General features: G+C 45.9%; 5 protein-coding genes across 5 annotated transcripts; 2 read left to right on the plus strand and 3 right to left on the minus strand. All coding sequences in view use genetic code 11, as the record gives it.

Moving 5' to 3' along the window:
* Positions 1-87: 87 nt before the first annotated feature.
* On the plus strand, positions 88-610 carry EGR_05898 (60S ribosomal protein L12-3; the record flags this gene model as incomplete). The annotated part of the gene is made up of 2 exons (XM_024495147.1): positions 88-331; positions 516-610. 2 exons carry the CDS (start codon positions 88-90, stop codon positions 608-610), a joined length of 339 nt encoding a protein of 112 aa, XP_024350366.1.
* A 182-nt stretch (positions 611-792) lies between these two features.
* Positions 793-2285, minus strand: EGR_05899 (hypothetical protein; the record flags this gene model as incomplete). Its single annotated transcript, XM_024495148.1, has 2 exons — positions 793-1003; positions 2107-2285. 2 exons carry the CDS (start codon positions 2283-2285, stop codon positions 793-795), a joined length of 390 nt encoding a protein of 129 aa, XP_024350367.1.
* Positions 2286-4536: 2251 nt separating this feature from the next.
* EGR_05900 (hypothetical protein) lies at positions 4537-4908 on the minus strand (the record flags this gene model as incomplete). The annotated part of the gene is made up of 1 exon (XM_024495149.1): positions 4537-4908. One exon carries the CDS (start codon positions 4906-4908, stop codon positions 4537-4539), a length of 372 nt encoding a protein of 123 aa, XP_024350368.1.
* A 1134-nt stretch (positions 4909-6042) lies between these two features.
* EGR_05901 (Protein bicaudal D) lies at positions 6043-16898 on the minus strand (the record flags this gene model as incomplete). Its single annotated transcript, XM_024495150.1, has 19 exons — positions 6043-6087; positions 6180-6485; positions 7441-7517; positions 7642-7807; positions 8415-8753; positions 9230-9421; positions 10032-10280; positions 11379-12034; positions 12123-12417; positions 12453-12818; positions 12851-13054; positions 13611-13846; positions 14294-14407; positions 14646-14970; positions 15531-15710; positions 15754-16056; positions 16103-16167; positions 16209-16305; positions 16341-16898. The coding sequence occupies 19 exons, from the start codon at positions 16896-16898 to the stop codon at positions 6043-6045; spliced, it is 4773 nt and encodes a 1590-aa protein (XP_024350369.1).
* A 717-nt stretch (positions 16899-17615) lies between these two features.
* EGR_05902 (Endonuclease III-like protein) lies at positions 17616-20976 on the plus strand (the record flags this gene model as incomplete). The annotated part of the gene is made up of 6 exons (XM_024495151.1): positions 17616-17644; positions 17945-18191; positions 19713-19886; positions 19976-20072; positions 20152-20320; positions 20661-20976. The coding sequence occupies 6 exons, from the start codon at positions 17616-17618 to the stop codon at positions 20974-20976; spliced, it is 1032 nt and encodes a 343-aa protein (XP_024350370.1).

Raw genomic sequence — 20976 nt, forward strand, 5'->3', positions numbered from 1 at the left:
GCAACGTCGGCGCTGGCGCCCAAACTGGGTCCGTTAGGTCTGCCGCCCAAGAAGGTGGCGGAGGACATCGCCAAGGAGACGGCGGATATGAAGGGTCTCCGACTGACGGTGAAGTTGACCATCCAGAACCGGCAAGCAACTGTATCATTTGTGCCCACCACCTCGGCGTTGCTGATTAAAGCATTGAAGGAGCCGGTGCGCGATCGAAAGAAAGTGAAGAACATAAAGCACAATGGCAGCATCACCTTCCTTGACGTCCTTGAGGTGGCGCGCATCATGCGGCCGCGCTCACTGGCCCGAGATCTTGCAGGCACCGTGAAAGAAGTGTTGGGTGAGTCTTTCCCTTTATCTCCCCTTCCCTCACTCGCTTTGACGGGTGCCAATACCACTACTACGTCTCTGCGTGTTTGCCTAATTGCCTTTTTCTTTCCTCCCTTCTGCTGTCCCCTTGGTCATCCTTTGCGTCTTCGCGCTACTGATTGGGATCGAATGAAATTGCTCTTTGTGGTGTGCAGGCACTGCGCGTTCTATCGGCTGCTCCATCGACGGGGAGACACCGCAGGCAGTGATTGAGAAGATCAATTCTGGGGAAATCGCGGTGCCTGAGTAGACGTTTTCTGTTTACATCCCTCTACCCTTGTTGCAGCGACTGTTTGTTTGAGAGAGTAAGGCGGTAATAATAAATGGCACCCTTCCTCCCATTGATTGGTTGGGAGGGTGCTGTGTCATCGGTATCGGCGGTTTTGCTTATCTTTATTTGGCGTTCTGCTTGGTGAAACTGCCAGGGTCCACTCAGCCCTCCATCCCACCGAGAATGGGTCGGTAAAGTGAGGAGTGCGGCCGTATCTGAGACACATTCGCATTAATCACGGCCTCTGTCCCTATGCCTTCTCGTGCCATCTCTCCGTGCATTCGTGTTTTAATTTGTGGAGTTGGTGGAACGAAGGAGGGGCGAAGTGGGGAGAGGAGGTGATTGGCGTCTGTGTGGATGCGTCCGTGCGAGCTACACCTCGGTGTAGCGTAGTTCAGTATGGCGCATTCAGGTTGGGTGCTTTCTTATACATTTATGTTTATTTTCAGTTTTTTGTGGTTTAAAATGTGGTTGTTTTTGCATTAGTGGCGTTTAATAGTGTTTTTGTCAGTTTCTCGGGAAATACATTGCTGTTGTTGTTGTTCTTCCTCTTGGTTGTTTTTGGCCAGGGCGGCGTGGTTTGTGGTGGTTGGTTGTTCGTTTTGCTTACATGAATTGGTGATTGATTGTTGTAGTAGTGTTTTACGTGATTTGTGTGTATATGGTTCTCCTTGGTTTCATTGTGTGCCTGGGGTGGGTGTCAGGGAAGGGCGGAGAAGTGTTGATTTGGTTAAATGTTTTGAGTTGGTGTTCGTGTTTGCGTTAGTAGCCTCAATGAATCAGGTTTCAAATCGTTGAGGTGATTGGTGTTTTTGCGTTTCTTCCGTTTTGGTGAGATGTCTTTGTGTCGGCGGGTCGGATGCCTCGAGTGGCATCTTTCCGCCTGCTTTCCGTGGGTTGACACCACACGTGAGCTCGTGTGGTACTCGCTACTGAATCAGTAGTATTCACGTTATCCAGTTTCTCTATTCGTGGAGAGGGGTGTGTGGCGTGCATCTGCGGAATGTGGGAAAATGGAATCGCATTTCAGTTGGCGTGGATTGACAAGCACTGCAATGAATGGCGCATTTCTATTTCCATATTTCACTCATCCATTCCCAACTAGATGGTTAGTTGCTTATTCCTCCACGCGCTTGCGTGGGTGCTTCTGTCTGTCTGTCTGTCTGTCTCTCTGGTCAATCATTGTTTTGCGATGCACAGTGTGGTCATCAATCCGCGATTGAGAGCTTCAAGTTGGTTAGAGTCGTAGTGTTGTCTCCTGTTTTGTGGGATGTGATACCGCGAACTGTAGGACGTCAGGTGAGAGACGTTCGTGTGAATGTCCATATTCATCGGAATGCTTTGAGATGTAGGGTACTGAGGAGGCGGTTACTTCGTTCATGGCCTGCAGTGGCATGGGGTCGTGTGTTCAGTCACCTTTGGAGGCATTATGGAATAAGGATGATTCACTGCCGGGTGTTTCATCGTCCCCTCACCGAAGTTTGGTTGATGTCTCTGCCAGATGCGAGTGTTCGCAGGTCATATGGTTTTGGTGTGGTGGCGCTTCGTGTATCGCGATGCGCTGTTTCATGCCCTCATTAGCCCCTTCGCCTTGCGCCTTAGGGGTGGTTAGTCTTGCTGGTTGTTGGAAGCGGTGACGGGACAAATGTGGCATTGATGACTATGTGCAGTGCCATCGTATGCGTCACGTGTTCACCGGCATTCTCACTTGCCTACCTTCTCTTGCCAGTTGACTGCCTACCGAACGCTGTTATTGACGCCTTCTTGAAGGTAGTATTTTGATTCGACTCACAGATGTAGGGGATGAGAGATTGCATTTTTTTTAATGAATTTTTGGCTATCTGTAGACTAGAAGACGTTGTTTCATAGTTGGATGTGGAATGGATACACTTTTGTCGTTTCTTTGAACCTTTACTTGTATCACTTGAATTTATTCTGTTGAAACAATGCTTCTCGCACCTACATTGTATTGTGATCGGGTATTTCGAGTGCTTTTTTTATGGTCGTCTGCCAATGCAAATTGTAATTATGTGTGAATTTTGCGACGCGAGCGATTTTTTTCACCCCATGTATGGTAGGTGATGTAACAGTGCGTCGTTGCGGGAATCTTTGTTGGGCTCTCGACCCTTCTTCTATTCGTGGGCTTTTGTCTGCCATGATATAATAGTTTGGGCCTGAAGTAAATGCAGGCGTGGGTGCTTTGCGTTAAGTTTGCCTTGTGTCGTGTGGAGGTCATGCTGTATGCGTTTGTCAGTTTGTTTTAAACAGGTGTGTTGTGGCGGTGGTTGGTGCTTTTAAAATTATTTAATTCTTTAGGAAGCCTTATCACTCGTGAATAAAGGCGGTGCGAAGGCGTCTTGAGCTGGATTGTTCTAGCTACAAACCATCTTCATGGTCAGGTACTAGTTTGTTGTTGGAGCGAGGTGAAATGCCACAGAGTATTTGCTGTTCTGTGATGGTTAAAAAATCATTGAATTTGCATACAACATTAATTTCACGGAAACTGTGATGTATTTGGCCAAGTGAAAATACCAGCTGAAGGGCGCCATTTGCCGATTTTATGGTTAGCTTGCCATGGTCATTTTCGCAATTTTTTCAGCCCCTTCCCTCTACGTTGTGGGGCATCTGGTTGCTCGATTTCTGCATCCTTCCACCATTCCTTCTTCTTCCCTTTTAGTGCAGCTTCTACGTGTATGTAGAGCAAGTAACGAGTAGGTGAGTGATAAGACTCATTTCCATTCCTTATTCATTATTCACCACTTGATATTGCTGCGGTGCATCAGGTGTTCATCTATGGATGTGAAATGAATTGCCTGCTCATCTTTTTGATGTGACAGTTGTGATAACAGCTATGAATGCTCATGACCGCTGCTTGGGTTGTGTGATGCAGAGGGAATGGTCACTGCATAGTTTCTACTAACCAGACAAATCTTTTTCTTCTGATATCTGGATGTCCTATCACCTCACTCTGCCGTTCTCTACTCATTGGACGAGGAGTAGTCGGTGACTTCGACGCCAAGGTGTGTGGATTGGTTAAGCCGATCATGTCTGCAGCAATGGAGGACATGTGTTGGAGGATTCAGGGCATCCATTGTTCCCCAATCGCATGCGCTGTATTTTTTGAATTGAAGGTGAACTTGCAGACAATGTTTGCAGCATGGTCGTCTCTGCATTTGGCGAAAGGACGTGCGTACAACCCTTTCCCCCACACGCACATAATGGAAGGTTTAACGAAAATGAATCTTGAAATAGTGATCATGGAAGAAGTGGGATCTTAAACCACAATACATCTCCTCTCCTATGGGTACAATAGAAGAGTTGCGTTGTGGTGGTCCATTTTTCACTGACGCTGTTGGTCTTCTCTCTCTCCCACCGAAATCGTCAGCGTTGTTGCTATTTTGGAAGATGCTGTGTAAGGGATCATCAGGTGGCTGCCTTGTGCCCTATTCGAACGTCTGACAGCCAGTGTTAATTGCAGGGACGAGTCGGGTGGATTCGCTGGAGGCAAGTTGGAAGACCTAGTGTAGGCTGGAATTACTTAGTGTTTATTTGTAGAGCCAATGTTGGAAGACAATTGGGCTGCACCATGGGATGGAAGACCCAGAGCATTGTTCATTAAGTTCACTGAATGTAACAGCACGCCGTATTGTTGTCAGTTGGAGGAAGCAGTGGATTGAATTGACTGCTGGTTCGGTTTTTCTTTTCTTTTTAGTTTTCCCTTCAGATATCCCAACAAAGAAGCCGATATCGTACACTGCTTCTACACGAAGAATGACTGCAACAGACACGACTTCTTGATACAACGATTGTTGGCTTTTTCTGTTCTCCCCTAACCTCAGTGATAAGTGTGATCTGTGTCTCCTTGACACACATTAGGCAGGTGAGGGATGAAGTCAGTCTTCTGTTCAGAGGATCCGTTCCAATTGTCTGTGGTACTTTGCCTTGATGCAGTGGAATCCTGGTGTCCCATCAATCGAGTGGACGGGATGAATGGGCTGATGTGATGAGGATTTAGTGCGACGATTCAAAATATCATCGTCTTCAAGGTGGCATAGATGGTATGAGAAGGGATTCATGCTGTTGACATGATGGTGGATGCCCATAGTCCTACTTAGTAGTGAAGCTATTCCGCCGTCCTCCCAATCCGCAATGCTTGTGGATAAAGAAGTGTGGATCACTCTTTTCATCAATCTCTCAAGGCCTTCTTCCACCACTACTTTACTACTTCTGTCGAGTGTTGATTCCTTTCCTTTCATTAATGTATTGTTATCTGTCATGATGCCCTCCTACGAAGTGTCGACTGTTCCATCTCTTATCATCCTAGTTCTCCAATGATGGAAACCTTGAAACTCTCCACAAACCCATCATATTCTGATCCTCTATTGCTTTGTATTCTTAAGTGTTGAATAACGCTTAAGAACCGAACCGTGGGACCTCGTTCCTCTCTCCAATATCAGAGCCAATCAAAAGGTCACAAATGCGTGTTAATGAAACCCTTGCTCCCCGCATACAGTCGTGCAATCACACGCCCTCTTCTCTCTCCATTACTTCGCAGGAATTTTTACAATTTCCTCTATGTGCTCGGTGCCTCTAGCACTGCAATCATCCAGAGAAGGAATTACTGCATCTTAGTTTTTTGTTTCTTTCTGTAGACAGTGCTTTTATCAAACTGGGACTTCCGAACTTTTTCTCGCCATTTGGAAATCGTAAACATTGGAAAATTTTTGTTCTGCATAGGCGAACCAACCTGGAAGGTCATTTAAACAGCGCCCAGACCCACACGCCGTTTTCATTGTATTGCCAGCTGAGACCACCAACCAGAACCCACCACCACCGACACCAATTCCCGTGCCTTTATCACCCTCGTCTGCCATCTCCCCCCCCCCCCTCCCTTCCTATGGGTGATGTGGGGACATGACCCACCCCGGCACCGCATTTCACTTGTCACTCATTTCCACGCATAGAGCAACCATGACAGCATTCCTATTTCGACCTGAATAACCCACAAGACCTACACCTCTTTGACTTTCCCATCAGTATTGACAGCGCTTGAGATGCCTCTAAAAATGACATATCCCTTCCTCTCCCTCCGGAGATTGCCACTTCCACGAAAAACCAGGAGAGAAGGGGAACAATCCAAGTTGCAGAGTAAGTAGATTGAACTGTGTATATGCAGGTATCACTGAAGTCAATGTACAACTGAGAAGATGCCAAGAAAAAGACGAGGAGGAGGAGGAGGCAGGGGGATGAGAGAGTGATCGAAATCGGGGTAAGATGCGACACGCGGTGATGTGGACGAAAGTGGAATAAACCTAGGGAGCGAGAATCAACTGCCCTCGCGCGAGCAGAAGAGACGTGACGTGAAGTGGCGAGACGAGATGCGCAACAACGACCTCGCGTCTACAGAGCAGCTACTCTACGTCGTTCTGTTGACGCCTCGGCCGAACCTGTGGACGCTGAACAAAGGGAGGCAAATTAAGCCGCTTGTGTGAGAAAAAAACGTCGGCTGCGCAACTTGTCAAATCACAACAAGCATAGACTCAACTACATTGCTGTTATTGACTTTAAGTAGATGCGGAGCAGTGACAGGAGAAGGGAAGACTGGAGGCTGTGTCACGGGGGTTCGAGGGCTTGCAGCGGTGGCGAAATTGAAAGCAGTTGCGGCCGCGGCAACGGGATGAGGGGGGCAATGGAGCTGGGGGGCAGCGTGCAGCCACGGAGCGGTTGGCGGAGGGGATACCAACGGCGTTTGTGGAGCCGCCTGCGGGGTTGCGGCGGCGGCAGCAGGTGTGAAAATCGGTGGTGCGGTAGTGACCCCGGTGGTAGGATCTACTCCAGCGTAGAGACGCAGTTGCTGAAAAAAATAAACGCGGACGCAGTGCGTAAGTACGCATTCCACTGGTCAGGCACTTGAGAAGGTAGTAGGTCATCATCATCATGCTGCCAACTTAATCCTGCCTCATCGAATACTCCCCGACATCATAGCGCAATCAAGTGCTGCTACTTATAAGCACATATGAGTAGGCTCACCCAGCACGCACACTCGCGCACGCTATTAATTTGCCATTTCAGTAGACGTGCTGTAAATTGGCAACCCAATTAATCGGAACCTCTTATCCTGGGTTCATACTGCTGCCAACCGACTTTGGATGGACTGCCAATGCAATCGCCCCCTAGAATTCACGTCTGAAGACGCAACTTACAGTCAATTTTATCCCAGTTCCCTAGCATATACTACTAAGTAGGGGATTATAAGTAGGCCAAGCGGCCTGAGGAAAGACCACTCGGATTACCGGTAGGTGTTACACGTGAATATCATGGCCAGAAGGATCAAGGGAGGGGGAGGGTTGGCATTGCTATAAAAAGGCGTGGTGCAGGAGACAGCTTCCGCTGATTAGAAGGCATCAGACACGAGAGACAAGAAGGTCGAGAAGGGTCATCAACCTGGACTCACCAAATTACGCAAATCACTGCGCATTAGTCCGGCTTCAGATAGCTTCTGGGGTTGAAAAGCCTACTTAAGATACTCCACTTCGTTACAAACAGAGTCTAATTGCGCAGTTGTACAGCGCTACTTTTCAAAGGTACGTGAGGATCTCAGAAAGACGGGTTAATGGGTGCTCTAGAGCAGAGTTAGCAAAAAAACAGCCGTAATCGGAGGCGAAAGGGCCTGTGATTCTGATTGAAGCCGGAGGCTTCAAACCTAACGACACCATGCTTGCGCCACCAGAAGCAGTCTTGGATGGCGTCATGCAGAGTAAATACAGGGGGGGGGGGGAACATGCGCGACGAAAAGCGGTGCTACGTACTCGCGAGGCTACAAATCTGCCACAGGGTTGCTGCCCAGAGACGCTGCTCTGTGGACACACTCCACGTGGACAGTAGTCTACAAGGTCAAAGGGTAGCCAATAAGTGTGCACTTTGGAGTCGCCTCATGGACATTCACAACCAATAAAATTCCGAGAAGACGCACACCACCACCCCCGGTTTATGGTGGGACAAAACAATACATAATTTTGGAATTACAGGAGCTGCCTCCGCGGCCATACGAGCAGAGGCGGGATTGGCAGCAAGGCGTTCCATTTCTAAGGCTTCAAGTTGCTGAGTAAGGTTAAGTTTCTGTTGAATAGCCAATCGGAGGATGGAATTGAGTGTCCTCTTTTCCTCTTCGGCTTTCTGGAAAGGACAAAGGTATGATTGGTCAGGTGATGAACCAATCAGTTAATAATTAAATAGAAAAATGCTTCCAACGGGAATGTTTTTGTTTAATTTGCAAAAAAAGTGAAAAGATCGCCCAAGTCTGACAGAATAAACAAAAGGTGGGCGGTAGTTACGGTTGCATAACAAGCTGGGAGGGAATTGAAAAGAGGATACACGACTAGCACTGCAGGCTGTTTTTTATTTTGGATTCGGAAAAGGAGTATATCAAAGTCACCGCCAGGACCTTTCTTCCTACTCTTAGCAAGCTAATAAATCTTCAATTGAAAAAAAAAAGGAAGTAAAAAGGAGAGAGGAAGGGAAAGGTTACTTCATATTGCTGGCTACTCAATTCATGAAGATATTTCTAAGCTCTGTTCAATGATCGTTGAAATAGTAGATGGATGAATGAATTTGTGCAGGGTGGTTGGGTGGGTGGACAGACGGATTTACGGATACAGGAAGGTAAGGCGGATTTATTGGCAAGAAGAGATGCCCCAAATCAAATACGGAATGGTTATTTCAGTTCCTACCACTTAAATTCTCGTATGCAAGATCTGAATGGTGGGAAAAAGGTTAAACGCACATTCAATTTCTGCTGCAACTGATCCATCTGCTGCACAAACTCCTCATGCTTCTCCGTGAACATCGCCCGAATAGAGGTGTACGTGAAGGCGTCCTCCTTCAGCATCTTCAACTCACTGCGCAGAGCGCGCAGCGTATCCGTAACAATGGCCTTCTCATTCTCATACTTCTGCTTTAAGTTGGCCAATGCCGTCTCCGCCACCGATTTGTTCTTCTTAAGAACACTGCGCAGCGAGGCCACCTGCTCGCGCTTGATGGACAATTTACTACGTAATTGCAAAATCTCCGCTTGCAACTCCTCCACTGCCTCGTCCGTCCGCTTCGAGCTCCCATTGGTGGCCTAAAGATGACAACTAACCAATCAGAATTCGAGGATTATAAGACTAGTGTCTAATCACAAAGCCCAAATTCCAGATGCTCTGGACAGGCGATTGGCCCTTTACTACATTTATACAATCCTGGATAGAACTTCGATGCAGAACGAGTGAATCAACCTAGAACAGACTGCAGGTGTGTAATGGTAACCTGGATGCGCCTCCTTCACAATTTAACCGGGCGTTTCGCGCGCAGGCTGAGTCTAGCTGGACGGAATCGGTGCCGACAGACGTCCAATCGGTTGCTTTTGAAACAACTACGCCAATCATTCAAACGTCTTACCTGCTAGCCATCACAAGGAGAAGGTCCAGTCACACAAAACAGCAACGGAGCTGTATGGGCAAGAATACCTGTTTTTACCGCGTGTGATTACGTGTGCGTAGTAGAGTGTGCAAACCTGCGTACGCGAATGGGTGTTCGTCTTTGTTTTCGTGTCTATACTAGGCCGACGCCCCTGGCTACCAACTTCTGTCTATCGATCAAGCCAGCTTGAAGTAGGTTTCTGTCCGATGGACAGTTAAAAGCCGCCAAGGAAATACTCAGTTCGACCTGCACACCGATGGTAGGAACGCTTCCAACGCCACACGCCGCTGCATCAATGACTTGAGGTACCAGAATGTTGGCAACCAAAACCTGCCCCAATTTAGCTAATTCAATACTGCGTTATTAGTTTACAGTAAATGATGACACCAAGTCGTGTCCTTACGACACAAGGGAATTGGGACTAACTCCGACAGGCGATAGGACCACATTAAAAAGGGCAAAAAGGTGAGGGGAACATTCCCTCTGTCGAGCACAGCCGACTGCCTAATGCTACCATATGGCTCTGCAGCTAGCCCTACTGTACTTCTGTTTCTAGAATTAATTTGGGCGCTACGCCAATAAACGTAACCGCGCAACAGAACATCGTTGCTAAGGGCGATAGCAGAGAGAAAGTAAAAAGTAGCCAATAGATGACGAGGTGATGGAATTTACCACACACGTGAACGCACCGACTGATTTCGGGCTGTGACTCAGAACGAGTAAGTAAATACACAATAAATAAAAAATCACACCACCGCTGCTATGGCGTAGAAGAAGCGTAGGCGTGGTAAAATTTGTCATCCATGAGGAAAGGGCTGCAGGATGATGCAGGCTGGTTTGAGGGTAGAGCAAGTCCAATCGCATTGGTGTGCAAGGAAATGACAGCAGACCACACCCTTTTCCCCATCACAGACAGACATACAAAGACTTTAAAACTCACATTTTGAGCAAGACGAGCGTTCTTCTCCGCGTACATCTGCACAGCGCGACGCAGATGACTCACAATAGCTATGTGATCTTCCACTTGCTTTGCCAGCATCTCTGGACTGACCTGCTCCGTGGAAGTCGGAGATGTGGACACTGCTGTGCCGGCGGCTGAAGCATCCACAGTAGGATCAGAAGCTGTGGAATCATCGGTAGACGCGTTGGCGTCCAGAGAAACACTGGCACGAGCGGCTAGCTCGCAGACCTGTAAACAGAATAGGAAGAGACTCAAACAAATATGGAGGGACAAAAGACAGGTTCAAAGGCAGAAGTGAACGAGCTATTCATTAGAGGGGAACATTCAAAGTGGAAGGCGATTGAACCATGAAGAGAGAAGGGTGTACGCTTGATAGAAACCTTCAGTAAACAACAGTTCTGGAGAAACTGGAACCCCCTGATGAAGGGATATTCTCTTGAGGTGGCATTGGCTAGCTACACCCTCGCATGGCAAAACAGACTTTCCACTAGTATTTTCCGTTACTGTCCAAGTTCATCTGGAACTTGTTATTCCAAAAAGACAAAATCGTAAAGACTACAGATGATCCAGAAAGATCTTTCTCCAGTGAAGTAAGTGGGAGCGAAAAGGGAAAGAACCGAGATGAAGTGGCACCCTGTGTCATGTGAAATGAGATGGGTCGCAAGTGCCTCTCCTCCGAGTGAACTTATAATGGCCTCCCATCGAGTTATATGCACATGCACACACACTCAAACCATGAGAATAAAATACCACACGAAACGGGAAATTTTATTACTTTTCATATCCAAGTAAGCAAAAAAGACAGCTCTATTTCTCGGGAAAGATAAGGAAAACCTCAATTCTCTTGATTTTGCTGCTTCAGGATTGTGCGTGCTTGGAAACAGGCAACGTGGAAGCCAAGTGCACGCTTCGGTCAAATTGCCTTGATCACAGAGTAAACAAAAAAGCACAGCCCATGCAACATGTTGGTACTATTTAAAGCACCCCATTCCATGTAGGGATAAAGGGCATTCTTCATAGTTTTAGATGAAAAGAATCTACTTCCATTCGCAAAGTGTGGTGGGCAGAGGAAGACGGAAAATTAACCAAAAGCAAACATCTCCCACAATCTACTAACCCAGGTATTGCGGAATCAGGGAGCTAAATTACAGAGGCAATAAACTCTACCATTAAATATCTAACTAGAAGAATAGATCAGCCCCCTTCCTACAGACCCATCGGTCTGGTTTTCCTGTCTACCCTCCCAAGCACGCACAAAATAAATGAAATACCTAAAAACGGGGAACACAAAAACGCATTTAAAGCCAATTTGACACTGCCACCTACCTGTTTTGATGGCGTCTCCTTCAACTCCGAACAGACGAGCATGTAGAGTTTGAGAAGGTCGGCGAAACCGCGTCGTAGACAAACTGAGACAACGGCCGTTTTCAGCCCAGCCTGCTGCGCTTCCTCTGCACCATTATCAACCCGCTCCTCCAGGTGCTTTATCTCCTCCGCTCGGCACTCCAGCTCCTTGCGAAGCCGCAGAACCTCTGCTTTTAATCCTTCTTCGTCGGCCAACGCCGGGTCGGCGTTCACCTTCTCCAGCTCCTGATAACGCCACAACTCGTGTTGCATGCTAGCAATTTGTCGGAGGGCAACAGAGTAGCGAGTCTCTGTTTGTCTAAGAGTTCGTTTCAGTCCTGCAGAGGCTGAGTCTTCTTCACCACCAGTGGTAGCGGCAGCATCAGTGCCATCAGAATTCGCGTTGGACTCGAATTCATTGTCGGCGCGACGTTGTACACCCATGACTAGATCGAGCTCATTCTGCAACTGGTTGATACGCTCCTGTTTTGAATTCACCTCACTAGAGGCAAGTTCTGCGGACCTCTGTGCCTCTTCCAACTTGTGCTGAAGCTCCGTCATCTCGGCTTTCAGCTGAGTGGATTCACTCAGCTTTAGTTCAGAAAACAAGTCATCTCCTTTGTGCGCAATATTGACACCTATAAGCACAAAAAATCAAGGCGCTTTTGCACGTACACATGCACGAATATATAATGATGCATAAATTAAGCTCCTACTGAAACCTACTGGAATTTGAGTGCTCCAATGACTCTGATGTATTGAATAATTGTAATTGAGCAGACTGTGCGAGACCATTTTGGATTGAATTAAGATGATAGAACGACTCATAAGCCAGACGGCTATCAAGCTCCTTTTTTAAGTTGTGCCGTTGTTCCCTTTCGATTTGAAGTGACTCTAAGGCCTCCTCTAACGACTTCTCTGTGATTCTTTTCAGCCGAGTGACTTCCTCTAGTAAAACGTGCATTTGATCGTTTTCCTCCTGGCCTCGTTTCAGCTCATGCTTAAGACTCTCAAACTCAATCTAAGCAGATTATTATAAGTAATGAGAGTACAAACCTGACTAGTCTTCAGCGCCAAGACATTCTTCTGTAATTCCAAATTCTCTGACTCCAGTTCATCCAACTCACTAAGCAATCGCGTTTCTACGACCTTCATTGCTTTTATCTCCTGTTTAAGTTCAAGTCGAGTTTTCTCAACACTATCATATTTAGCCTGAATTTCCTGCATCATTTGATGCAATTTGTCATTTTCAGCCATTTGGCGTTCGTATTTTGCTTTGGTACTTTTTAAGTCGTGCTCAAGGTCTCTAATGCGACCCGAAAGTTGTTCTTCACGATTGGCCGATCGACTGAGGAGGTCATCCTCCTCCTGGAAGCCCACCCGGTTCATCTTTCTATGAAGTTCATTTTGTTCATCACATTTCTAGGGGAATGTGTCGTAAAATCATGCGTTACCTCCTGAGTTAACTGTAGCTCCCTTCTGAGTTGTTCAAGAAGTTCTTCAGACTCATCAAGTTTTGCCTGCAAGCTTTCCTTTTCCTCAAGTAGCTTTAATCCGCACTGCGCAGCTTCATATTTCTCACGTAAAGCCTCCTTCAAGGAGTTTCTTAACTGCTGTATCTCTTCTCTACAGTTATCCAACGGAGAAGAACTCATAACCTGCGCGAAGCCTCGAAACGAGCGCGACAAATGAAGATTGATTAAAATGTTTGACCTTAACAAGTAAACAAATGCATTGTGGTTTGATTTGACATATAATTGCGTACTTACTCTTCCACCAACTATATTTAAAGTTAAAATTTTTTACGTTATTTTTGGGCTTCCTAACCCCTACTAGTCCTTTAAGTAATTTTGAGGAATGTTAGCATATACACAATTTTGGTCCTAGAACAGACTGTGGGAAATGAGTATGACATCCTCGCCTAGACTTATTAAGCAATGAACTATTAGCCTTGCCCAACAGTAGGTGCTGCCCCCTTCATTACTAATTCAAATCGATATCATTATACTCACGTAAAATTGAAGCCACCCCGTCACCCTGCCATGAGTCAGCAACACAACAAAATAATTGAATAAAGTTGCAAGAGGGTGAATTCGGGACTCAAAGGGATAAGCGTGAGAGAAGAACTGTGATGGCACCCTTATGGGAAGGCCACACCACTTTTAAGCAGGGATCACTTTTCACCCTATGTACACAGAAAGACTAGCTTCTAACGTCACGATTGGGATCGTCACTACCACCGCAACCGCCACTACCGCTAGAATAGTCCTTTGATAATGCAGCAGATGGCTGAGAGGGTTCCAAGTTCTGACGGAAGTAAGACTGCGCGGTGGGACGTCCACGCTCCTCGAAATCGTCATCTTCGCCCCGGTAGGCCGCGCGCAGACCCTCAATGTACTCGCTTCGAGATTGCTCTAAGACCATCGCTAGCACATCGTCGTCGCTCATGTCTGAAGTTGGATAAGTGAATAAAAGTTGACTCCATTGCTATTAGACAAATCAAAAATTTATGCAATACAAGAAAAGTGGGTGGATACGGGAGGGGTGAGGTTATTTTTAGGGGAACAAAATAAGGAGTCTCGCACACAGCCGTTACACGGTGCATCATGCCTCATTCGCTCTTTCTCCTTCTTTTGTCCGGGAGGAATAACTCCCCTAAGAAGCGTGGAAAAAGGATAATTATGTGCATAACACAATCTTTATTAAGGCTACTTTCACCGGAGAGCTAACCCCTTATCCAATGCAGCCCCAGGGCAGTTAATTGGCTGCCTTGACAAGAAATGAAGTTGCTAATAATAGGCTGAAAAGGGCTTAAACTTCTTCCAGAACAATCACCGCTTGGTCACGTGGCGTTTGCAAGATGAGCGAAGGGGAAGTGGAATTAGCACAGAACCCACCAAAAACGGTGGTGAGAGTAGGTGAGGGAGGAAAAAAGAGAACAAATGAAGCCTTTACGAAAAAACCGATGGAGTAGAACGTGAAGGTGGTGAGAATCATGCTAGCCGAGCGTCCTGTTGTCACATGGAGTAAAATGAAAAAAAAAAACTAGCTACCAATGCGTGATTTAACATTTACGAGAAGGACATCAATAAGACAAGAAAAACCAAAGTCAAAAAAGATGGGAGGGAATTAATGAGGTCTGTTTACACTCCATTACTTCCAGGTGGGGCGTGGTTGATGGCTGAATTAATTACCAACTAGTATTTGGGACTACCACCTTAAACCAATTGGCCGAAGGCAAGGACTCACCCAGCATGTTAGCAGGGATGTATCGAAGCACTGCGAAGTCACTGGCAGCCGGGTCGGAGGAAGCGGAAGCAGCAGCGACAGAAGCGGCAGCAGCCGTCAAGGTGGCAGCAGAACCAGGAACATCAACGACGGTATTAGAGGAAGAGGGCTTGATAGAGGTTGAGGAGGAGGGAAGTGCAGAGGAACAAGAGGAGGAACAGGGCACTTGGGAGGCAGATGTCGATGAAGGTACTAGATTGGAGGTAGACAGTGGTGGGGGAGTTGATTCCCGCAACCCTGGGGACACAGACTGAGGAGGCGAGGCCATTCGTTGACGCTCGGCTGCCTAGAAGTAGCAACAATAGATGTTTACATCGCATTGTTAAGCATTCAGCACCCTTCGCCAGGACAGAATTACGGGCTATCAAAAATGCCTCAGGATCTCGTGGAATTAAGCACATTTCATCCTACTTCCTGATCACCTGAAGTGTATGAATTAACTTCTCCCCTAAATGCAAATACATCAAAGTTTACTGGTTCTTACCGGAAACGGTACTAATCTCGCTCATTCAGAATAAACAAAAACACCGATTATTTATTCAGAGAGGATCTGAATGATTGGAACCTACTACATTTAAGCAAAATGATCAACTACTGCAAGGCCTCTAGCAAGACATACGGAATGGAATTTCAGAGTCTTGCAATCGACAAAAGGAGCGACTAAATGTCCCAAGATTAAATGTAAACAACTTAAACAACAATTTAACGAGTGTATCTCAATTAATTCATCCTCTCACCGAAAAACAAGTAGGACCTATTTCGAACTCCAATCACTGTCCCCGATTGTTGTTTTAAGGTATCACTTAGTTGTTAAAAGAAAATATGCTTTAAACTCCGTCGAAGTACCTGCCCATCTAATCGAGCCTTCATGTGTTCGTAGAGGGATTCACGCAAAACGTGTTCAGCAATACAGTCCTCCAGTTGTTTGTTCTCCGATTCAGCCAACTTATCCCTCAGCATGGCTTCTTCCAACTCACTAGTCTCCGATTCTCGAATTGCCTGCTTGACAAGATCCTTTTCGGGCAGCTAAAGTTACACGTAAGGACGGGGGAGAAAGAGATAGCGTTACCCCAGGTTGGTAGTTAGGCATGCCCAACCCATGACCAAATGACGGTTTGCAAGGGTCAATGATCGAGTTGTAATGCGTTCGACCGTAGTAACCCAGTCTAATTGGGACGTCATGCGAGTACTCGGCGTGAAAAACATTGATAGGAACAACATTGTTGTAGTAGATTTCAACAGGTCGATTATAAAGCTCCGATATTGCTTGGATCTCCAGGTGGTTACCAAAGCAATTAGGTTGTCGCTTTCGGTGAAGATAGCGATCAAAATCCTCGGTTACGTATTGAGAAAAGTGTTCGCGATTCTTGCACTAGAGGATGGAAAAATGAATTTAGAGGGCTTCCACCCACACCTACCATGTAATCGACAACCTGCTTCCTAATTATATCATGCTTTTCCTCATCACCAAAAACCTGGTGTGCTAAATAAATCGGTAATAAACTCATCAATGACGGAACGTACAAACACTTCGGAATAAGCAGGCGCCATCGCCATGGACACGCACAACTTTCCAGCCCTTTTTCTCCTTTAAAATCTGATCTAAAGCATTGTCTTCCAACTAAAGAGAATAATTTTCTACATGAGATATACAACCTTTGAGGAATTCGGACTAGTATTCTCAGACACTCGACCGTATTCATCTTCACTATTATTGCCAGTTCCCAGATCAGTAACCTCAGAGCACTCAACCAAGCGATCGCGGATATTCTTTGTGGGTTCATTAGAATTAGACCAGTGTCGATTTACAGAAGTAGGAGAAAGTCGGCTATCCGCAGCTGTTGCATATTGGGCAAAGGCGTATCTGTTTTGCCTCATGACTGTAGATGATGCGTGACCCCGGTTTTGACGGTTACGAATACGTGATGACGTTTGTCCACGACTTCCTGAGGTATGTCTTCTTACTCCAAAAGTATGTGACTCATTTTGAGGCGAGGCAGTCGATTCAACATTGGAAGGTTTTTCGGAACGATCGTGTTTAGAACGTTCCTTCCGGTTTTTGATTGTCATTACTTTGGTGTTAGACGGATAAACGGATAGGTTTCCTAAAACACTGTCGATTAAGTAGTCCAAGTCTTCTTCGCTGGTATCAGATGAGCTGTCCTGAACTGATTTTCCTTCGGAGTCTTCCTCAGAGTTTCTGCGCGCCACCATTACAGGAAAAGTACCATATCTTAAATAGATGCCAAAAGCTAGGGCACCTTTAGCAATAGTTTGGATTTTATCTGCGTTCCCTAATGATCAATGGCCGGAAGTTTCACAGAAGCAATCGAAACTGACGGGACGAATAGACAATTTAGTTTTGATTTTCGCGGGATAAGAACAAGGGCAGATAAAAAATGGCATATGGATACCAAACGTATGTGACTAACCGCAAAAAATCGTTTTATCATTGATCAAACGTGGTTGACTCGTCGAATGTACATATTTTGGAGCTTTGTTCTAGAGTATGGCACCGTGCGCTGACCAATCAAAATAAAAAGCATGTGATTTGGTAAGTTTGTGCCCCAAATTTATAGTAAAGCGCTTGCCAATTTCTGCAACCTGCGTAAGGAACCAGGGAAAATTTGCGTTAAGGCGTCAATTCTAGAGTTCTCCATTGAAAATGGTCCCCTAAAAGATGCCATTTGTCTTCCATTATGAAAAACACGCAGTAACCTAAGGTTAGTGGCTAAATGTAACCTTTAAAATATTTCTGCACTTTAGCTCATGTTCACCAAAAAATTGTTTGAAATTAAGTTTGTTAAGAATAACATGCATTAAAACAGTTTGTACATTTTCGTTATACCTTTTTTTTGCTTCATAAACCCATTATTGTTCACGGTTTGCTAATGTTAGGGTGAATTAGCCATTAAGTCTTTGTTTATATTAATGAGATATTCGGCGTTGATTCACATTGTGTGAGTTGTCCTGATAATTTCTTGAGTGCCTCGTGGTTCCTAGTTGGTTTCTCGTTCCTTTTTGTGTTCATCGGATTTAGATACTTCCAAATGTGTTTACTCATACCTTCTCTTTTATCCCTAACATATCATGCATTGTGTGTTGCCACGTCTTCTCTATTTTGATCTTTTCCTGCTTATGTTTGTTGGTTTGTGCGAAGATTTATTTCACTGTCGTACTGCAGTACTTTTTTATTTGAAACTTTTTAACTGATATCCGTTTACTTTCCTAATCATTTCTACTTTTTGACACCACTTTAGTTTCAATACACCGGTTTTGAGCCTGCGAAGACATTTCGGTACCACTTCGCTGACCATGAAACGCACTAGGCGACGAGTCAACCCGACTCCAACAGTTGACATTGAGGATCTGGTTTCCGAGCTTTGCTGGCAACCGCCTGACTGGTTTTCCACCTTCGAGAACATCTTGTTAATGCGCAAAAAAGCCGACGCTCCTGTCGACTCAATGGGCTGTCACACCCTGGCTGATAAAAATGTTGATCCCAAGGTTTGATTTCTTTAACTCTGGATTATTTTTTAAACCCTACTAGTTAAAACCTAATAGCTCTTCACTGAGTTGTGGAATCCTTGCTTTTTTCCATAGGAGGCGTTGACTTATGCTTGCGCCGTTTTTTTGGAATATTAAGCTGCATCTGCCTTTTTCATCTCGGGTTTCTTATTCTCATCTATTAGCTATGAGATAAACTTGTTTAGGGAATTTTTCGGTTTTAGTTTTCTACTTTGTAAATCTTTTTTGCCGTGGAGTCTGCTGTTGCCGGCTCGGTAATCGCCTTTTCATCCTAAATAATATTTACTCATCACAAATTAACGCTTTGGTCAAGGCTCAGGCCTTCTGCGGTCAGTTAGGAACATCTGGAAACAAATTTTGAACACAAGTATGCATTTCCTCCCAAATTAATCGGGTATCGTAGCCTAGTGATATGGATAACTGTCGTAACCCCCGATTAAGGTCACTCGACATCATGAAAGGGAGGCGATTGTACAATATCTGTGTTCATTCGTCTAAGATTAATTCGAAAGTTACATCTTTCAGGGCTGATAGCCTAGGGGCCCTTGTGAGTAATGCGATTCGGTTCAACGTTTGTCATCACTGACGTGATAACATGAGCGTTTCGGAATCCGATGGCTTAAAAAAGTGATTTGTCTATTGTCCCAGATAATTGTTCCGCTACTTCAGGCGTCCTAAACCGAGCCCACTCATCACGTGCATGTAACGTGTAGTTGTCATCCGTTTGACAGTCGCGACAGCACCAAATCGTGTCACACAAAGAACCGGCCCTCAAAAATCCAATAGATAGAAATAAGATAATCTCAATCCAGTAGTCAATTTATTTAATCGGTTGAACACGCTACAAATGGTTAAATTTAGGCAAGGCTTTTCTGTCACATACGGAACGCGTGGGCTCAAGTAGCAATGTCGGGACGTGGCACATAGGAGCAATTGGTAGCGATTTAGTTAGGTTGGAAATATTAGCACGCCCTTCCTCTGTATGGCTGCTGCTTTTGTAGTGTATGTTTTGTCGTCCAAGCCTTCTCTTCTCTGATCATGTGCCCCAGTGTGTGGTTTAAGATCAAAATTGTCGCAAAAATGAAATTTTAACTGACCGACTAGCGAATGCGCCCGCATGTTAGTGGGTCTGCAGTTGGAGCTAGAGCAACCGGTTAGTGGGTGACCTTACAAATGTGTGTCAGCCGCTTGATAGGTGAGGACTGGGTTGAGGTCATGTTCATGGCCGTTGTACCAGAAGTCTTTGTGTGCTAACAAGAATGTTGGAGGGGGGGGGGGAAGTGCTCTAAAGGCGAGAAGGCGTCTGTTTTCCCATGTGGTCGCCTTGTCCTTGAGTTCACCTATCACCTAAAAGCGGTTTGAAGGCGATGCCAAGCGGATGCAAGGCTTGCGAAATCCATGAATGGGCCAACGAAGAGAATCACGTTTCTTTTCTCACTGTTACTCTCAGCGTCATCATCGAAGTGACATCTAAATTGGCTTCCTTTCCCTTCTCTACAGACCTTCCGATTGCAGACCCTCCTCGGTTTGATGCTCTCCTCACAGACGAAAGACGAGGTGACGTCCAGCGCGATGGCTCGTCTAATTGACCGTGGTGTTGCCAATCTCACCGCTTTGCGCAATATCTCAGAGACCGATTTGGCTCAACTCCTTCAACCCGTGTCATTTTACAGGGTAATTTTCCTTATTATCACTTCATGATGCTTTAATTCGACTTCTACCGTTAATGTGTGAGCGCCTCTTCACCTTGTGGATGTATTCAGACAAAGGCGAAGAACATTAAACGGGTTGCACAAATTTTAACCGACGATCACGATGGCGACATTCCGAAGTCATTAGCAGGTCTTCTCGCGTTGCCAGGTAAGGCTTCAGATTCAATTTTAAGTAGTATGTACTAGCAGCACACAGTTTTTGGTTTAATCTCTTCTCCTTGTGCTAGGCGTTGGACCGAAGATGGCGCATCTCACCATGAAGTTTGCATGGGATCAGGTAACGGGCATCGGAGTGGATACACACGTTCATCGGATCGTCAACCGATTGCATTGGGTGCCCAAACAGACAAGGAGTCCTGAGGAGACGCGTGTCGCTTTGGAGAGTTGGCTTCCACGGTTAGTGATTCCTCGCCTTGACTGTGCATAACTCATCTACTCCTCCTGAAGACGTGGGAATTGGAGTTACATTCGGAGTGCTGAGAAGGGTGGCATCACCAAGCCGTAGTTTTGGTGTACGTGCATTCACAGACGACTGGGAAGGTTGACGCAGTAATCGTGAAATAAGGCGTAAGAGTTGTCGAGGAAGCCTTAGTAATTTTCAGAATTGTTGCAAATGTGGGTGAGTGAACTTGAAGAGGGGAAAAAGGGTTGTCTATTCATTCATGAAGAAGTGACACTGCTGTGTATTGTATTGTCACACTAATTTCCCCCCGTCTCTCTCTATCCCTTCATTCAGCGATCTGTGGGCAGACGTGAATCAACTGCTGGTGGGTTTCGGTCAGAAAATTTGCCTACCCACTCGACCAAAGTGCTCCTGCTGTCTGAACGCTCCCACCTGTCCCTCTGCGTCGAAATACACCTCCACCAGTACGAAGAGGCGCTGCAAGGCGAAAATCCCACCTTTTGAGGAGGTGGGACCGGATGCGGAGCAAACGGATTCGGAGGCGGAGGAGGAGGAGGATGATGAGGAAAAAGTGGTAGAGTCAGTGAACAGTGAGGCAGAGGTGCAAATCATCGGTGAATGCCTCAGACGCAAGGCACCGCGAAGATAG

This window comes from Echinococcus granulosus (assembly GCF_000524195.1).
Source record: "Echinococcus granulosus chromosome Unknown EG_S00048, whole genome shotgun sequence".
Taxonomy (NCBI): Eukaryota; Metazoa; Platyhelminthes; class Cestoda; order Cyclophyllidea; family Taeniidae; genus Echinococcus; species Echinococcus granulosus.